Genomic DNA, 19415 nt, shown 5'->3' on the forward strand with positions numbered 1-19415 from the left:
AAAAATATACTGTCACTAATATGGGATTTGCCACCCGAAATTGCCACTGCTACCCGCTGTTTGGGCCGAGATTTGCGGGACGAAATTAACCTACCGCCTAGAAAAACAAAAACATTCACTACATTGCACGCGCCGTCATCACATCGCCGTTATATATTAATTCCAAAATTAACATATGCCTTATTATAATAACTTCTTCGTGAAGATCGTATTTGATGATAAAGTAATAAACGTAAGCAAGGATTTCCGTCTTATATACGCATGACCTCGAGAAAATGATTTTAGTTGACATAACTGACCACGACTTGACTTTAAAGGTAATGTCTTTTTGTAGGGTCAAGGTAAACGGAAAGTATTGAGGTCGTTTGATTCCGAGTGTTAGCGGAAATGGCCGAGATATTGCAATTTCTGCTGAAGACAATATCACGACAGTAGTACTTTACACGTGTATCACGTGACACTTGCGGCGGCAGTGATTAACATTTAATCAATTATGCGCTCTATGACATAATGATAACTAAATCTTCACCGACATCGTTAATAATATGCTATATTAATAAACGTAAAAGCACATGGATTCATTTACAGACGTAGGTTATATTACAAATATCAGCATACATGCATCATTTCTCATATTTATACAAATTGTGTGAAATAGTACGTTATAAATGTACATGTATATACTTACAATCACTGCATAGGATACCGTAGTAATCTCCGTCACATATGCATTCGAATCGAACTCCTCTTTCATAGCACGTTCCTCCGTTTTCACATGAAATCAATGCACAGAAGTCATCGTATGCTGAAAATGTAAGTAGTTACTGAGCAGAAAATATTTCTTTAGTTATATGTAATACATTTATTTCAGAAGTTTACTCTTTTTGAAATAGGCAGCAAAATATCAATTGTTCATGTGTTTGCATTCTTCTGAAAGAAACTAAAGAATATAAAGAAATCACAAAACCACCCTGTCCGCTCATTGAGTTTTAGATAGTTTTATCGATATGTTAACAAAAGGTTTACAAAAGGAGATGATTGGTGCATGGACCGTAACTATTTAACTATACTTATTTCAAACGCAATGGCGATATATTACTGAAAATAATTCTTGCTCCGTGATTATGACGTACAACACCAACGGAGAAGTCACAGACCGAACAAAATTCTTACTAAAGGAATTTCAGAATGTCAGTTACGTACTGTACTTACGGTAATGTGTATTAACGACAAAGACGTAATTCAAACCGGATAAATAATGTGAAAAAAAACAAATACCAGGACAGAAGGATATCAACCACATATATTAATTCTAACGATAATACAAATATATATAAAGAGTAAATAGTTAGTAATGAAATTAATTCTTGTTATATTTGAATCAGTACGTTTCCAGTATTTACAAATGTTATGAAATAAAAGATAAGAGAATAGATATTGTTTAATGAGGATTGCGTAAGAGAATGGTGATTGTTGTTATAACCTGACAGAAAATGATACTTATTATCACGAAGAAAGTGATTGTTTCTATAACCAGACAGAAAGTGATTGTTTCTATAACCAGACAGAAAGTGATTGCGTAAGAGGATGGTGATTGTTGTCATATTGTTATATAGTTCATACAATATCAAAAGTTATATAGAGGTTACACAACGAGTGGTTGTTGGATATGGAATTTATTTCACACGAGTAAGTTATTTTTTAAAAATTACAAAAGACACGAGCTTTAGCGAGTGTTTTTTGCAACTTTTAAAAAAATAACTTACGAGTGGGAAATAAATTCCATATCCAACAATTTCGAGTCGTGTGACCTGTTTCTACCACAATAATATCGGCTTGAATCAAAGGGAAACGTGGCCAAGTATAATTTCGCGTATGCAAATAAAGTGTAGCGCTGACGTCCGGGACCCGGTGATGTGACGTCATTAGATTATTGATGACGTCAATAACAATTGCAGCTTGGGTCAAAGTTCACCGTGTTAGCCAATCGAAATGCGTAGAGTTTATACCACGTGTGGTATAAACAGATTGGTAATCAACAGCTGTAATGATTAACTGATGGACTGAGAGTTGAATAACACAGGGTATTGTGGTAGAAGTTTCGTTAAACTATTACCAGCCTGACAATGTGAGCTTTTAAGTGTATCTTTTAAATTGAAAGCGGATAAAAAATACCTGAATCCTTAAGAAAATCTACCGTACTACACGTGACCTTTGGTGTAATGAGCGATCATGAATGCGGGATGGGGGTGGGGGTGGGGGTGGGAAATTCTTTGTTTTTAATTTTTTAGCGTTAATAAGATACTTTTCGGTACCATTAGCGTCATTATTTTTGTATTTTGTTTCAGACTTTGTATAGACTTTTGGGCGAGGCAGCATAAAGGCAAATGCTTACCATGTTCATAACAGTATTACAATTTAATATTATCAATAATAAAATTACTAATTCTTGATAATTAATATTAATGAAAATGGTAATTTATATATAAAGATATTGTATTAACAGTTATGGAATTATGATTAGGAATTGATCCCAATGTTATATCAATAACAAGCGAATGCTGATTACATATCAGTTGTCGTAACAAGATACTATCTTATGCTAGCAGTATAAGCATTGTTATTATGTACTGATTTCAAGGGAAAGGGGATAATTTACTTATGACAATGATTTAATAATATAACAGATTTTGAGTACATGCTTATTACAATGTTACATCAATTATAAGACAATGAAATATATTTAAAGCGAGTATAACTGTAGATTTCATACTCATTAAAGCGACTATAACTGTAAATTTCATATTCATTTATCGGCGATTTCTTCTTTTAAATATTAAAATGAGGTTAAGACATAGTTATTCACGAATATATATCGTAAAAAAATAGATATATGTTTTCGTGTTTCAAAACACTGCTTACCTCGATTGATGTTTATAAATAATGTTACAAGGGGAAAGGTGAATGGAGTCACTCGAGTGCTAGTGAGAAATCCGCATTGTTTACATAAATGTAAACATAAACATTCTTCTAGGACCTACCGAATTGTATTGTTATTGTTGCACTGATTTTGTTAATTCAAATGAATGGATGCAAACATTTCTAATTATGACACTAGTAAGTTTTTTCCAACAGTTATTTTTACAGTCATAGTCGCTTCAATAAAAAGTGAATGGCAATTCTTCTTAAGCAACAAAGTTCTACTGAGAATTTTGCACATTACGATGATGAATAATACTTACTGACTGAAATAAGAAATATGTCTGCCAACTGTTGATCTACAAAATAAATAACAATATGAGTAGTTTACAAACGTATCCGGTGAACATTTACGTTAGCACAACTTTGTTTTCACCCATAAAAACTATACACTTATTTGACTTGTTGAAATGGTAAGAGTACATCAGAAAATTCTTGAAGATCATCAATCTGTAAGGTACAACGATATATCCTTGGAAAAACAATCCACCTTGATAAAGTTTGAGGAATGGTCAAGATGGGAGACCTTTTTTTCCAAAACCAAGGCTGTTAAAATAACATAAATATATACATAAATAAATAAATAGTTAAATAAATGATGCACCATGATATGACACTCTTTGAATGATATTTTGCTAAAACTGAAGTTTCAATTAATTCAACAAAATTTGAAAGGAGACATGAGTTTGCAAATATGATGCATTTTCAGGTTCATAGATCCTCATGATTTCATTTAATGATCAAACGTGATGAAGCCTCACAAAAGTTCTGATCAAAAGTTTGCTAAAATACAATCCAGACAAAATGTTCATTGCCGTTTCCAAAAATTAACACAAATAGCACTACATTTATAAAAAGACATAAAAGCCGAAATGGTCAATAGAACAAAAGAAATCACAACAAATCAAATTCGCCGGTTGGATGATTCAGGCAACCAACGTATATTTTAACTATAAACAAGGACATATTCGTCAAGACCCCCGCCATGCATTATGTTGTATTTCATGAAATTAAAGCGGGCAACATTCATAAAAACATGAAACACATGGCATAGCATTTAGAATCATAACAAGTATTTTTGTTCAGTCATCAAGTTCCAGTGAAAGTAATCAACATAAGTAGTAACACGTCTACCTAGCGAGTTTTATCAAAATCCAATCATTCCCTCAAAAGATATCTGGTGGAAAGCTATCAGCCAATCAGATCACAGCAGCCCCATTAAAAATGCGTGGCATATGCCGATAATCGAACTTGAGCGAGGGGTTTAGGTAATAAGTCTACCAAGCAAGTTTCATCAAAATCTTATCATTCCTTCAAAAGAATTCGTGTGAAAAGCAATCAGCCAATCGGATCACAGCAGCCGCATTAAATATTCGCGGAGTATGCCGATAATCAATCTTGAGCAAGGGGCTAAGGTAATAAGTCTACCAAGCAAGTTTAATCAAAATTTGATTATTCATTTGAAAGATATCATGCGGAAAGCAATCAGCCAATCATATTACAGCAGCCGCATTAAACTTTCGCGGAGTATGCCGATAATCAATCTTGAGCAAGGGGCTAAGGTAATAAGTCTACCAAGCAAGTTTCATCAAAATCTGATCATTTCTTCAAAAGATATCATGCGGAAAGCGAATCCACACGGACTGAACCTATTCTTATATCCCCCGACAACTTCGTTGGGCGGGGAGTAAGAACAAATTATTCAACAAAATTAACATGAATCTGAATATTTCAATGTTTGGTTGGCCAATATAGTTGATCATTAGTATGTTTACAATGACAAATTTTCTTTGCTCCAGTACATCAAACATCATGATGTTATTAAATGAATGACTTACTGGTGTTGTATTCGGATGCTCCTGCGTCGCTGAAGAGCACATATGGTGTGGTGTACGCTTTCTCCCAATCACACGTACCAGCCGAATCCACTACCACCCACCAACCCTGGTCCGCGTTACAGCCGCCGTAAGATTTCTCTGCAAAAAACCGTCGGCTACTACTCTCTCTGAAATAGAAAAAAAAGAGTATGTCCATAACTGCTCCTAAAATACAGTCAATTTGAAATCACACCTAGAAATATTTATTCTTTGTTGGTGAGTTTGTTAGCTGGGATTATCACCCGTGAACAGCCAGGATCATATTGAGGCGAGGACTCCTGATAGTAGTTAGTGACTACTTAACTGAATAACAAAAGGGGAAGCCCATCGCATGCCATACAGACAAATAAGGGTAATGTGTTTTGCCTAAGGCCACAACAAAGACAGCACATACTGGCCCGTTTCTAAGTTTCCCGAGAAATACAAACCAATACTGGTAGGGAGCGTCAAACCACGCACCTCAAATCATCACCTGAGGTTACGTCGCGGGCACTCTAACAGTCTTTTTTTCACTTTTAGCGACATGTTGGAATATGTTCAGTATTGGTTTAACTTGAAAACCGCGGAAACTATCAAAGATATATATATAATATATATATAAGCTGCGGGTATTTCTTGCTAGGCGATTGGGTGCCGTAGATCGTGAGTTCGAGGCCCGGTCAGGGCACGAGGCATAAAGTTGTCGTTCTTCGTCAATTGTGTTACCATGTTATATATCAAATAATTAGCACAATGTATCATATGCACTGTGTTGGTGATAAAGAAACAGGTGGACGATATTGCATAGATACTTGATGCATTGTCGTCCATGAAATGATGATGGATATCATTTCATGGACGATAATGCATCACGTATCTATGTAATATCGTTCCTTTATTGTGTCCATAAAAAACATTTTGGTACGAAACGTTCATTCACAATTCGTCATTTGCACGCGCGGGATATTTCAAATGTCTTGGCCGTTGGTAACATAGCGTTCCGTCATTGAGCATGACTTTGTACATGTAACGCTAGCCACCGCATTCGGCCCACGCCAGCCGAAGGGTTCATGGTTATTTCAACTACTACCAAAAATACTAGTCTTACTGTATCTTATTGTATTTTCTAGTACTGTTTATATATCATATGATTGTATTTGTATTATCTGTGTCTTGATAAAGGGACAGATAGCCTGGAAAATGTCACATTGTTCATGTCCGCAATGTTAGAATTACTTCTTTGCTCAATATATTTATGGCAAAGAAGTAATTCGAAAGAGCGTGCCAGTGATGCTAAGGGTCTAAAATGTTGATACCTACATGTATAATGCAGCTGCTGAAGAAATACAATAGATAACAATCTGGATGTTCAGGTGCAAAGGAAGTGCATTAGTCACATAGACACATTTCACCATTTTCGAACATTGGGTTTCAAAGCAATATCAAGTTCATGTACATGTGTATATTCTAAACCGTGTCGTTATTCATATGAATTAAAAGCTAACATACAGGTTACGGCAAACCCCGAGGGTGAAAATCCATCTGAGTGTCTACCACCGGAAATGTCACAGAGTAGTACAAAAAACAAGCAAGATTTATGCGCCTTTCAATACAAATAGTGATTAAGATAGAGTAAGAAACAACTATGAAGATCACCCACTTACCCTGCTATGCTACAATATTGAGTAGTGGTGTATCTATTTACATCACTGTAACTGGTATAAAGCAGTCGATTGCTGCACGACATCCAGTCGGTTCGACTTGATGCATGTGCGTCAAACACCGCATAGGCAACCTCTGATCCACTCTTGATGAAAGAAACTCGCACCTGTTATGAAATTAAGATACCCTAAATTTTCAAAAAAAGTGTGGAGTTCATATTTTGATGAATTTATTTAGTGGCACATATAAGTCTGACATGTACGAAGAGACATCACTATAGCCATACATTCCTTCCAGCTAACTATTTATAAACGTACAATAACTATCGTTCGAGTAGACAGGCGGATACCCATTTGTCCTTATTTAGAATCTGACCGCCATGGATATAAAATTTGGAATTGAAAATATATGCTAATTTGATGAAGCCTAAACTTGGCAAGTACATGCAACATTGTATATCATGTATGCCTATCACACATGGAATGAACTTGTTTCTTTCAGTACATTTTAATCCAATTTTATATTAAAACTGTTATTCTTTAGTGCTCGAAATACTGGGATTCCGGAATATTGTATTATATAGCTTCTTCACTGACACAATAATCTTATTTTAGATCCCAAAATCATCGATGAGTTTTCCTCCTTCGTAAATCTCACAATTGTGGAGAAAACAAAATCTTCATTGATCTTGTAAGGCAGCTGAAGTAATTGCATAAGTTATTATGTGTATCGATAAAGTCGTGGTTATAAATCATGCAATAATACATATATTATTTCTGATAAGTACAAACCGCACTGATGTAGTAGCTGGTCCAGGAGGATACGATCCGAGACCTGTAATTAGGTGTGTTTGACTGTAAGGAATACGCTGACGTCTCGAATTCGTTAACATTGTAGGAGGTAGAGGAAGTACTCCAGAAATTGTAGATGGTAGAGCCGGTAACAGAATTTCCGTAAACTGCCTTCATCACCGGAAACCAACCTAAAGAGACAAATTGAAATCGACAACATACTTGTAATACTTATTACTGATAAAAGTAAAAATGAAATGTTACAAGAAAAAGCAATACCACTTATGAACATATCAAAAACTGTTTATCACTGGATATCGAAACATCGCTTTTTAATAATGTCGACTTTGCGCAATGATGAAAGGTCGCGGACATTTCTAGGAAGGTGATGTGGTGCCGTAGAATATTTGAGTTCGAGTTTTGGGTAATCTGGATATAGAGCATAAAACAAAGCCACCTGATTAGTAGAATCTTTTTCTTCCTTGGGAACGTGACAACAGAAATATTCAGCCCGAGGGTTGATATCCCAGCTCAAGTTGTTCATTATATTAAAATATTGAATTGTAAAACTATGTTGACGTGACATGATTGGATTATAATAATTGTGTCAATTATATACTTGCAGTAATGTCAATGCATGGTTGCCCTGATACCATGGATTGTTTCAAGAACGTGCTTAATGTCCTCCCATAGGACTTGACAGAAAACTCTTGAACAGGTAAAACGGTAGGCAAGTCTATGGGATATGGGGGGAAATGGGTGCTCATGCTCTATAACTGACGTACAATGTTACTTCTGGATTGTATGCTGCCGCTTTTACACAAGACTTGAACTAACTTGTTTTATTTAATATGTATTCAATTGTTGTTTTTCAATTTTAATTGTTGAGAAAACCGTAGTTGTTTGCAATTATTTCGACATAATTTGTATATTGGAACTATACATGCATGAATTAAACTGGAACATGATTTAAAAGTGCTAAGATGTCTCTTTAAAACAATTGAAGTGTTCATTAATATCCTTATTTCTGACATTAATTTGCAGTATGTGTAGATTCCTTGTTTATCGGCTTTGTCAGTGTATATCATTTAACATCCAGTGTTCTCTTGGCTATCGATCAAATAACATCCCGATATTAGTCATATTGTTTGACTGTTGAAACTGAAACAATAACATCACTTCAATTTGAAATAAAATACACAACCGTGAAGATGTGTACTACTACAAGAAATAATGACAAGGAATAATCATAAGAAGTAATAGATATATATCACGTATATACTTTATATACCTCTTATAAAGAAAGCCATGACTGTAGCTGAAGGAAAACTGATGCTGTCCCAGGTATCTGCATCTAGAAGAAAAATCGTTTTAATTTAATATCAACATCGAATAAATAAAAACTAAGAAATTAATTACAGAAAATATGCTGATTGGGTTTTTGTTTTGTTTGTTTGTTTTGTACCAAGATATTGTTTTTACGTTTTATATTTATTTATTCATTTTTATTTAAGACAGCGTGAACAAATGGTCAATTTGGCTAAAACCGCAAAAAGAATTTATTTCAGAAGAACATCTAACAGAAGTACTGATTTGGTTAGGTAACATGGCTATTAATATCTGCTTGGCATCGTTTGACCTCCTACATAGCGAGGTCTGAATCACGTCATACGTTGATATTAACATTTAACCCAAACGACTGATTATTTTTGTCCTATTCTGTTTACCCTCTTATAAAATGCAACGTTGACGCTCCCTCAAAACATCACACTGTTTACATGACCCTATTGTAGATCATGCGTGACGATAGTTGACCACCCCCGACGAAAGCATGGATAAGACTAACAGATCCTATGTCTGGGCCCAAGCAATAATCAAGAAGTCGACATACGCGGGATGAAATACATGTATGTAGAAGACAAATAAGTTTGAGCTTCTAAATTTTCTCATAGAGACTTAATCACTTTAATGTCTCAACTGCAAGCGAGAGGGCTTTAGTAGACATAGCCGTTTTCAATTTCTGTTTACTCAATTGTCTCAATTGATGTAATGGAATATCTTTTAGAATAAAAGCAAATGCATTGTGAAATATTTATTCTTCAGTATGATATTACAGAAATTTTAAAAAAAAGTGGATTTAAGCATTGAACTGTTTCCAGATGCTAGTACAGTCAATATAAATACAATTTTGGTGACAGATAAATAGGATAGCGAACCGTCCCGTTCGAGCGACGTTGCATTTTATGCCTATCGTCTAAATGAATTTTCCGAAAGAAATAATGTATAACCTTCCTCGTGTCATCGTAAGCGACGCGCTCATAAAATGGTTTTAGCACGAAATTGGTTTATATTTCACGTCCATTTAAGCATTGAACGGCTTTCAGTTGGCATTCATATTGACTATGAATGCCAACTGAAAGCCGTTCAATGCTTATATTTACCATCTGCGATTTTTTATTTGTCGTGCGATTTTTTTTTTTTTTTTTGAATTTTTCAAATTCAAATTTCAGTTGGCAGTTCATAAGCTGGTGAACTCGCAACTGAATTGGTAGGGTTATATAGTGGCAGTGCCATACAATGGTAAATATATCTTGTATAATTTCTGATTGTTTGAAATTAAAGCCGATTTTCTTCGCATTGAGATACCATTATCATTTAGAAGTGATGCAGCATTCAACGTGCATTGCACCCGATAGACACCATTGTTTCCGCTGAATGCTTATGTTTCGGCCGACATAATTTACAATATTTTCAGAAGAATATTAAGTGTGAAATGTTAAATGAAGGTCGTCCTGATAGTAGGTGACGACGATTTCAAGGCTATTTCGTTTCAATTGCGAAAACCATAGCGATACCATTTGATTTTATTTATTGATTTATTTATTTTGTGAATTATGGACCTTTAATGTTGTCATGGGTTGCATATCTCCAATTAGGAAAAACGAGACCCTGTGACGACGTCGACACATTTGGTAATTACGTATCTGGAATAGTACTTATAATACTTTCTGGAACAACATTTCTTACTACAACATAGTAGCGTCATACATTCGGAATTGACATTATTATTGTGTTTAGAATTTAGAATACCGAAAGTAACTGAAGCCTTTTTTTATTCAGTATGTTTTACCTAGACCACATTGAGCTGTATATTGTAGAATACAGTCTCAAAACTACTATTTGGTTTACTATCGACATTTAGGCAAATGGAACACAGAATGTAAATATATATATATGATTTTTGGAGCACCAGAAGATATAGGGATATATGATCGGAAACGAAACATACCCAGATCCGGAGCCACACTTGTTGTGCCGCTACTGTAGAGGAAGTAAGGTCTAGTTGTGACATCCTGGTCACATTCACATGGCTTACTGATCACGCCGGCGTCCATTACCAACATCCAATGGTAGTCCGACGTACATCCAATACCGTGTGCGTCTGTCAGCGCGAACTGTCGGATGGTGTCTCTACAGACAAATGACCCAGAACACACAACATTACCGACATGAGGCCAGGATCTTAAGGAGACATGGGTCACTCGATAATTGGAACTATGTCACGTGCCAGTGGCATTAAGGATATGGATCCCGTGCCGCAGTGGCAGTTAAAACACATTCCAGTGGCAGCTATGAGTAAGATCACGTGCTTGTTGCCAATATGGCATGGTGATGTGTCCTTAGACATGTTGATAAGACTTTGTATTGTATCCATTAGTCTTAGTAAGATTAAGCTAATCTCAATTTGGTCTTTCACTGTCAAAAACGAAGGGTTTCGTTCTCGACACACAAGTTTTCTTTACGTCATTGAAAAATGAAAGAACAAAACCGAAGTATCCCGGCTTGCTATTTGTTGATTATTTAAAGACGCCATTCTGACACAAAGGTTAAACATATATGTTATAACACTGTACATGTCTACCTAATATCGAGATCATTTGCAGCTTCGTGGTAATGTGCCTAGTATACTTACCCAGCTATACTGCAGTACAGAGGAGAGGCCGTTGTAAGGTCCGTGTAGTCGCTATACAATATATTGGACTTGGAAAACCACGAGTTCTTTGTTGAACCCATAGCCCTGAATATGACTGCAGCATTTTCTCCCCCTTTATTGTACATAGCATATTTCGCCTGTTCAGAGAAATATATATACTGTTAGTACGGGGTAACATTTCTTATAAATGAACAATACACTTTCTCTTACGCAGACATTATACAACATTTCTCTCAAAGCCGAAAATAAAATGTTTTGAAAAAAAAGGATCAGTAAGGAATTCGTCTGACAATGATTAACTACTCTACAAATCCGTCAGCTGATTTTTTTCAATAATGGTACGTACCGTTTCAATCAAGGTGAAATCGTCGTCCCAGATTTCAGAAACCCCGTTTTTATAGTGACTGCTCGGAGACGTAGTCAGGGTCCGTGCGGCGCTTACTCCGTCGTTTTCCGCGGTTTCACCCTCCCAGGATTCTTGAAGAGAGCCTGCGCTTGGCGTCACACCCTGTATTCCCTTAAATACCATGTACCAATCTGTGAAAAATAATAATAAAATGACCGGTTTGTTTTGAGTGAACAAAATTTTAGGTATTATACATTCTGTAAATAATAAAACTTAATACATACCCATTACGGAGATCGTGAAGGCATCAGCATTAGACTTACTATCTAAAAATATTAAAGAAAATTAAATTATGCATTTTCTGATTTACATGTATTTTCACAACTTGTTTAACTTTCTATCAACACAAAATCTACTTTATTTGAATAATATGATTTGTATGGGAACTTTTGGATACATCTAAGTTAATACATGTAAATGATATTTCTATGATTAATTAAGTGTTTTAATTTATTAGATAGATTATTAATGTGGTTATATTTATGTTTTTGTTTGACCAGAACAAGCAGTTTTAAATGAAAAAGAAAAAAACGGTGAAAAATTAACGCCTTCCTCAAATTACCTGGGATGGGAACTTCGTACGTGACAACGAAACAACACCGTTACAATAGTTTGTTTAAATAGTTAAAGTATTCAATTATTGGCGCCGTAACTTGCTACGGATCTTAAAACGAGCAGTAACTTTTAGATGAACTCTTTTGATTTGTTTCATTACCTTACAATGTTGTATTTGTTAACAGCATTGGATTCGTCTAACCAGTCAGCATGATAATAGACATAAGGTCATCTTCATCATCACATATCGTGTTACAGGTCAATCGAACGTCTTGGTACGGATGCAGCACACTTTACGGCTTTTGTGATTATTAGTAATTGACTTATTTACAAATGTAACCATCCTATAACAAAATATGATGTTTTTTAGGGAAGGTGGTTTGTTATCGTTTACTTACCACCCCAAACAGTGTACGTCGTCCCTGGTGCGTACAGCAGCGTGACGTAACTGTAATCCGGGTCCCAATCACACCCGTCAGTAGCGTCCGTATCCTTGACAACGAACCAGCCGTTATCATTATCACAACCTCCATATCCTCTCTGAATGATAAAGTTTCTCCCTGAGTTTCTACAATTAATAACAAAAATCATGTGTTTATCTGATATGGCCACACCACATACAGCTAACTACAGTATGGTTAGGTCTTTGTCTAATCGAATTTATTGAACAAGTTCAAAATTTGATTTAAATTTAGGTGAGTGGTCTATCAATTTATTCAACAGATTTTATCAATCTCATACTTCAAAGCCATAAGTGAAAGATTTTTTTTTGTCATTGAACTCATATCTAGGAGAATTATTTCTTCGGGAAATATGATAAATACGGGGAATTATATAGCCCTGCAACTAGGGTCATAAATCCATATTAAAATTGGCCGTCACGTTTTGTTTGAGATGTTTTCATACTATTTTTGCTAAATGTAGTTGTGCTATTCCATGTGAGGCTGTCTATCACTTCTGTTTTATTTGCCGTCGATTTTTCGTCCAGATACAAAATCTTGCTTTCGTAAATGATTTAGATCTAACAAAAATATATTACTATTTAGAAATGTAAGTCTGATGTTCGACATAAATGGCACACTTTTAGAGACCCTACAGTTTACATCAATTACTGTATTTTGGGTTAATAAAACTAAGATTTGGGAAATTGATTTTAGATCGTTATTGCTTCTCCAATTGGCTTTAGATTATATTTACAGCCAATTGGAATAAAGTATATCATATATCAGATGGGTATTCCTCTCAATTTTCAGAAACAGTGATTGTGGGGTAAAAATGATATATTTAGGTGAATGTTGCGAATTAGTGATTTTGCAAAATTTGATATTTGTTCGCATAGATATTTACGCATGTCTATTATGTAAACATTTAGAAATTAAATAGTGATGTATTGTTTCCGATAGTGGAAAATAAATTGATAAACATATATATGTGTACATACGAGATTGTACACGTTGTGATGGTTTCAGACAAAATATCCGTGTAGCTGGAGTACAGTAAGTTGTTACAATCCATCCAGGTATATTTCGTCTTCCCTGCGGCACTGAAGACAAAATATGCAACCTCTACGTCATTTTCCCACATTGACAAGCGTACCTGAAATAAAAAATTAATTCTAATAAGACTTTTTTAGACACATTCAAAATTACCCAATACAAAATATAATCAGCAATAACCTCCCCGTGCAGTGCCTTGGATTATGATAGTCGGCAATTGACAACTGACAAATGAACGAGAGGAGACTATTTGTTAAACTGAAACAGAAAATGGACGGCAGGATGAACAGACCTCTTACCTGAAGTAGGATTGGGAGCCGAATTCATATCACCAAATTGCACTGAAAATATTTGCCAGTTTATATCCATTTTTATCCCATCAATGATTTGTTTTTCTTTTCTATTTTAGTTTACAAGTAACTGATTTAAAAGTGATTATGTATTCAGTTGTTTAAAGTAGTGTTTTAACGTCAAAAAATCGTATTTAAACACACGCACAAAATAAAAAAAAAAAATGGTGGATAAACTGGATTGCTTACTCCTGCCATCCCTCCCACACCCCGCCATCCAAAATTAATAATAAAATAAAGGAATCACTTGTCTCGTCGTCTCGTGATAAATTGTACTGGTATACACTTAACATATAGATGGATTGAGTAGTCAACATGATCGAACTCACCGCTGAGATAGTACCCCAGTCATCTAGCTTCTCAGATCTATAGCGTGAACCTGTGTCGTACAGATCTGCCTTATTTGAGACACTATCTCCTTCCGAACCTGTTGCGTCGGTTAAAAAGGACGCCGCACTAGCGTAGCTCCCCATAGAGTCATATCTATGGACCTTGAACAGCATCCGCCAGGCTGTGAAAGAGAGAGTCAATGCACTTTAAATTATGCCTCACGGATGTCAAGCTTTTTACTATACCATCTATTGAGACATCTTCAGTGAAACGAAAGTAAGTTACTCTTTTAGATGTTAGAGGCCCTCTGCAGCATTCTCGGCACCAAAGGATATCAGTCTTATCACTATAAACCATATATTAACATATCTACAGTGAAGCAAAGGGACGTTACTCTATTAGAGCAGATGGTGGAGTCCCTTTTCGGCATTCCTGGCTTTATCGGATGTCGGTTTAATCACTGTATAACACTTACGGATGGAATTAAACGAAAGGAAGAACAATAAAACTCTCGTTTAACAGAATGCAAGAATTCAGATGACGGACTCCCATGTCGGGAACACAAATGTTTCTTACTGCATAGGTGATTAATTGTTGGACTCCGACAGAAAAGGGGATTTCCTTCTATGTCCTTTATATAAGGAACATTCAAAGAAAACAAAACTGAAATGTCCCTTTAGGCATTTTCTTCCATGTCTGTGCTTAGTTTTCTTCTCTTGGTGTATTTTTGGAACTCGTTTGCAAATGACATTGATAGTTGCAAACACGTTCATTCCCGAAGTAAAATTAAGACGCATAATGACTTTTATTGCATGGTACAATCTGTTTCCTTATTCAGAAAAAAATATTCAGAATTACTTTCAAAAGCAACGCTGTTACACCTAGAAATATCGGAACAAATAATTTCTTGGGTGGGAAGTACTTTTTTTTTTTACTAAACTGGGAAGCTACTCGCTATTCCTCCCATTTATCTAATTGCTATTAGATCCGTAACAGAGGAATTGAAAATAACCTTCCTCAATCTCGAAGTATCATACTGATTTGTTCTCTTACAAACTCTTACAAATGGATAAATAAAGATATACTTACGACCCTGAAGTGTTGTTAGCGGCTGACCTAAGAAACAAAAGCAAACATACCATAAAATATATTATGAGCTGGCTCTAAATGAATTGGAATTGTAAAGTATGTATGTATGTATGTATGTATGTATGTATGTATGTATGTGTATGTATGTATGTATGTATGTATGTATGTATGTATGTATGTATGTATGTATGTATGTATGTATGTATGTGTATGTATGTATGTATGTATGAATTGAATTGAATTGAATTGAATTGAATTGAATTGAATATCTTTATTTCCTCCAACAAGTGAAGATTATGAAAAATAATACAATATTGAAATATATATGACATTTACGTGTCTTTGATTGATATTGATATTATTGATATTTACATTACAATTTGTTCCCTTTAATTCATAACATTTCTCGTCACGTTCAAATGTTATTATCGATTAATTGAACTATTTCTTGACTTTATATATATATATATATTCACACAGTTCCAATATAGATACACCACTACAGTCGGTGTAACCAATACGTTAATGCTGGTTTCATTTTGTAAAACGTTTTCGCAGACTCCAACATGAGTAGTTTCCAATGTTCAGGACTCACTGTCAATGCCATAGTTTCTCCTCCAAGTAGAAAATGTGTAAGTCTATCATCGTCACCCAAAATATTGACACTCTGTACAACCGGAAGTAGATTTACTATTAATGTTTGTAGAGCGTCTCTTACATCAAAATAAACTCGACAGTCTATTATTATGTGCTTCACGATGTCACTAACGTGTTCTTTACAAGAGTCGCACACACAACTGGTAATGGGTAGTGATCCGAGTTTAATTAGAAATCCAAATTCTAGGACCATGTCGGGTAACGCTAAGCTCAACAGCCAAAGTTTATGTGGAGATATTCGTACATGTATATTTCGGAAGCGATTCAGATCTGTCCGCACCATTGTTGAATGAAAGCTAAATTCCATCCTTGCACAGTGAGTATCATCCAAAAACTGACGAGTAGGTTACTATAATTTTCGAGCACTACATCCACCCAGCAATGTTGTCTAAAACAATAAATCTACTGCTAGGTTTGTACAAAACAAACTATTGATAGATTTTTGTCTCAATAATGTGTTTTTATATGTTCAAATATCTTTTGCTCGAAACTGTTGTAAGGTTTACGTAAAGATGAACGTTTGGTGTGTTTACATACAGTCAATTTATATTTTAAGGTTTAAGTACAGTCTAATACTGCTAGGTTTACGTTCAGTCAAGATGTGTAGGTTTATTTACAGTCAAACTATTGTTAGATTGATATATAATCAAACTACTGTTAGGTTGATTTGAAGTCAAACTTTTGTTTGGTTTATGTTCAGTCAAACTATTGTTAGGATTTTATATAGTCAAACTATTGTAAGGTTGAGGTACAGTCAAAATTTTATTAGGTTATGTACAGTCAAACTATATTACGGTTTATGATCAGCCAAACTATGGTAAGGTTTATATATAGTAAAACTATAGAGCGGTTTACGTATAGTCAAACTATGGTAAGGTTTATGTATAGTAAAACTATAGAGCGGTTTACGTATAGTCAAACTATGGTAAGGTTTATGTATAGTAAAACTATAGAGCGGTTTACGTATAGTCAAACTATGGTAAGGTTTATGTATAGTAAAACTATAGAACGGTGTACGTATAGTCAAACTATGGTAAGGTTTATATATAGTAAAACTATAGAACGGTATACGTATAGTCAAACTAAGGTAAGGTTTATATATAGTAAAACTATAGAACGGTTTACGTATAGTCAAACTATTGTAAGGTTTATGTATACTCAAACTATTGTTAGGTAAGGTACAGTCAAACTATTTCACGGTTTATGTAAATCAAACTGTTGTTTGGTAATGTATAGTCAAATTATGGTTAGGTAATATATAGTCAAACTAGTTCTCGGTTTAAGGGTAGTCAAACAGTTGTCCAGTTTATGTTCAGTCAAATTATTGTTATGACTATGTACAGTCACACTGTTGTCCGGCTTATTTTCATTCAAATTATTGCTCGGTTACGATATGTTTTTTTACAGTACCGTGTACTTTGTAACTATCGTTTCATCGACGTTATTATGCAGAGCTTGCTTCGATATTTGACAAACTATTTTAAAAGATGTCTTCAGCTTACATGTCAAGCTTCCCCTCTACCAGCGCACCTTGTACTAAAGTAGGTAATCACAATATATTTCTCTCATTCATACATTACTGATTCTGATTCTTTCCAAAGCGTACAACAATATGCAAGTAAGATACATGTATGTGTTTTGCATACGAGTGATGTTCACTCAAAGAAAGAAGTTTGACATTTATTTGTTGCCATACAGAATATGATTAGGACTATATGTGAATAATTATCATATTTTAACTTGTTATTAAATTGTCATAGTTATTTGAATGCATTGTGTATCTTTATTTCGACTTTTTAAAGTGAATCGAAACTATATCTAAAAACTTAACAAACCCGTTTATTTGTAATAATCCTATTCTTTCTATATATGGTGTTTCTATATTTGCGAAATTCATTAAAAGATACGCATGTAACATGCGGATTTCCTCATACATTGTATACACAGAACACGTAGAACAACCATTAGAAATCGTTAAAACAAGCGTTGGTGAAGTATAATGATTCGAACTAGTCGCTTACCTCCACAGTCATCCATGATGCCAAATATTATCAGTAATATCTGTAAAATCTTCACCATTTCTCTAAATAAGACATACATCCCGGTATTAAGTCGTTAATTCCATATTCCTGTACCACTATCGAATCAGTATAACGGTTGATGTGACTATACTATGTGACCAAACACCCATATACATAGGTTATGAGACCGATGTAATATATATGTAGCGATTATGTTAAGCTTAACACCACTAAGTTAAACATACGTATCAGTTTTTTTTTTTTCAAATTGTCGTAATGTCGGGTAAGAAGTGATAAAAAAAATCTAACCAATTCAAGAAGAAATAGATATTGAAATGAGCTACCCATAGATATGTTATCTAGTTTATATTGTTCTCTTGTGTAAAACTGATTTGAGTTTCGTGTGTTGACCGGGATGTATAGCAATACGTTTCGCTCTGTCTATCTGATCAGCCAGTCGATATCAAATAGAGGCAATGACCCAAGTGAGCGAAGAGGTTTTCTGTATCGTTACACTGAGTATATGTTCTACTAGACATGGATATATACATCAACAGACTCGTTAATGAAAACTTTTTTAATTGAAAACTGTAATTATTATACATTAATTACATGTTGGCAACACGTTTATTCAAGTAACTTTGAAAATAATAGTATGTGATACATTATCATTACATTTAAGAATATACGTGTATCCTCAATACATGATATAGATATAATGAATAATTTAACGAAGTTAACACATGATAGAAGCAGGATGGATATTGGTAACCTTAATGTATTACTATGATCGATCACTTAAATATTTAACAAACTATGATAAAATGTAGCACATGTGTAAAAACAATAGAGATTCATATTTGCATAATATTATACTTTAATATTATTAAATACACTAGTTAAATCATTATTAATGACAGTGTCTATATAACATATGATATAACAACAAACTACATCATATAACTACAAAGTGCATTTGATTTTACACAAACAAAAAATACTTAAACTCGACCTAAATTTTGTCTCTATTAATGAAAATAGCTACAGATTTATGATAATAGTTTAATAATGAAATTGAGTGAGGAATTAAATTCCATTACGAGACAAATAATAATTTATTTATTTACGTCATAATGACGCCCAGAGATACGAGGTAATGATATATTTTTGGGGTGATTTCCTGAGATACCCGGGCCATATATCACGGGTGTATATCCTTTAACACTGTG

At 34.5% G+C, this 19415-nt stretch overlaps 1 protein-coding gene across 1 annotated transcript in view; it reads right to left on the reverse strand.

Annotated features, from left to right (window-relative positions):
- Positions 1-18202, reverse strand: part of LOC117314609 — a 34928-nt gene extending 16726 nt beyond the window's left edge. The window contains exons 1-14 of the mRNA XM_033868676.1: positions 18187-18202; positions 15509-15535; positions 14419-14600; positions 13685-13839; positions 12642-12811; positions 11913-11954; positions 11629-11819; positions 11262-11419; positions 10578-10759; positions 7289-7479; positions 6500-6663; positions 4818-4984; positions 3243-3278; positions 689-805 (exon numbers count right to left, since the gene is read on the reverse strand). Coding sequence (XP_033724567.1) covers positions 689-805; positions 3243-3278; positions 4818-4984; positions 6500-6663; positions 7289-7479; positions 10578-10759; positions 11262-11419; positions 11629-11819; positions 11913-11954; positions 12642-12811; positions 13685-13839; positions 14419-14600; positions 15509-15535; positions 18187-18202 — 1798 coding nt within the window. The remainder of the gene's footprint in view (positions 1-688; positions 806-3242; positions 3279-4817; positions 4985-6499; positions 6664-7288; positions 7480-10577; positions 10760-11261; positions 11420-11628; positions 11820-11912; positions 11955-12641; positions 12812-13684; positions 13840-14418; positions 14601-15508; positions 15536-18186) is intronic.
- Positions 18203-19415: the final 1213 nt, after the last annotated feature.

This window comes from Pecten maximus, chromosome 16, assembly GCF_902652985.1.
Source record: "Pecten maximus chromosome 16, xPecMax1.1, whole genome shotgun sequence".
Lineage (NCBI taxonomy): Eukaryota > Metazoa > Mollusca > Bivalvia > Pectinida > Pectinidae > Pecten > Pecten maximus.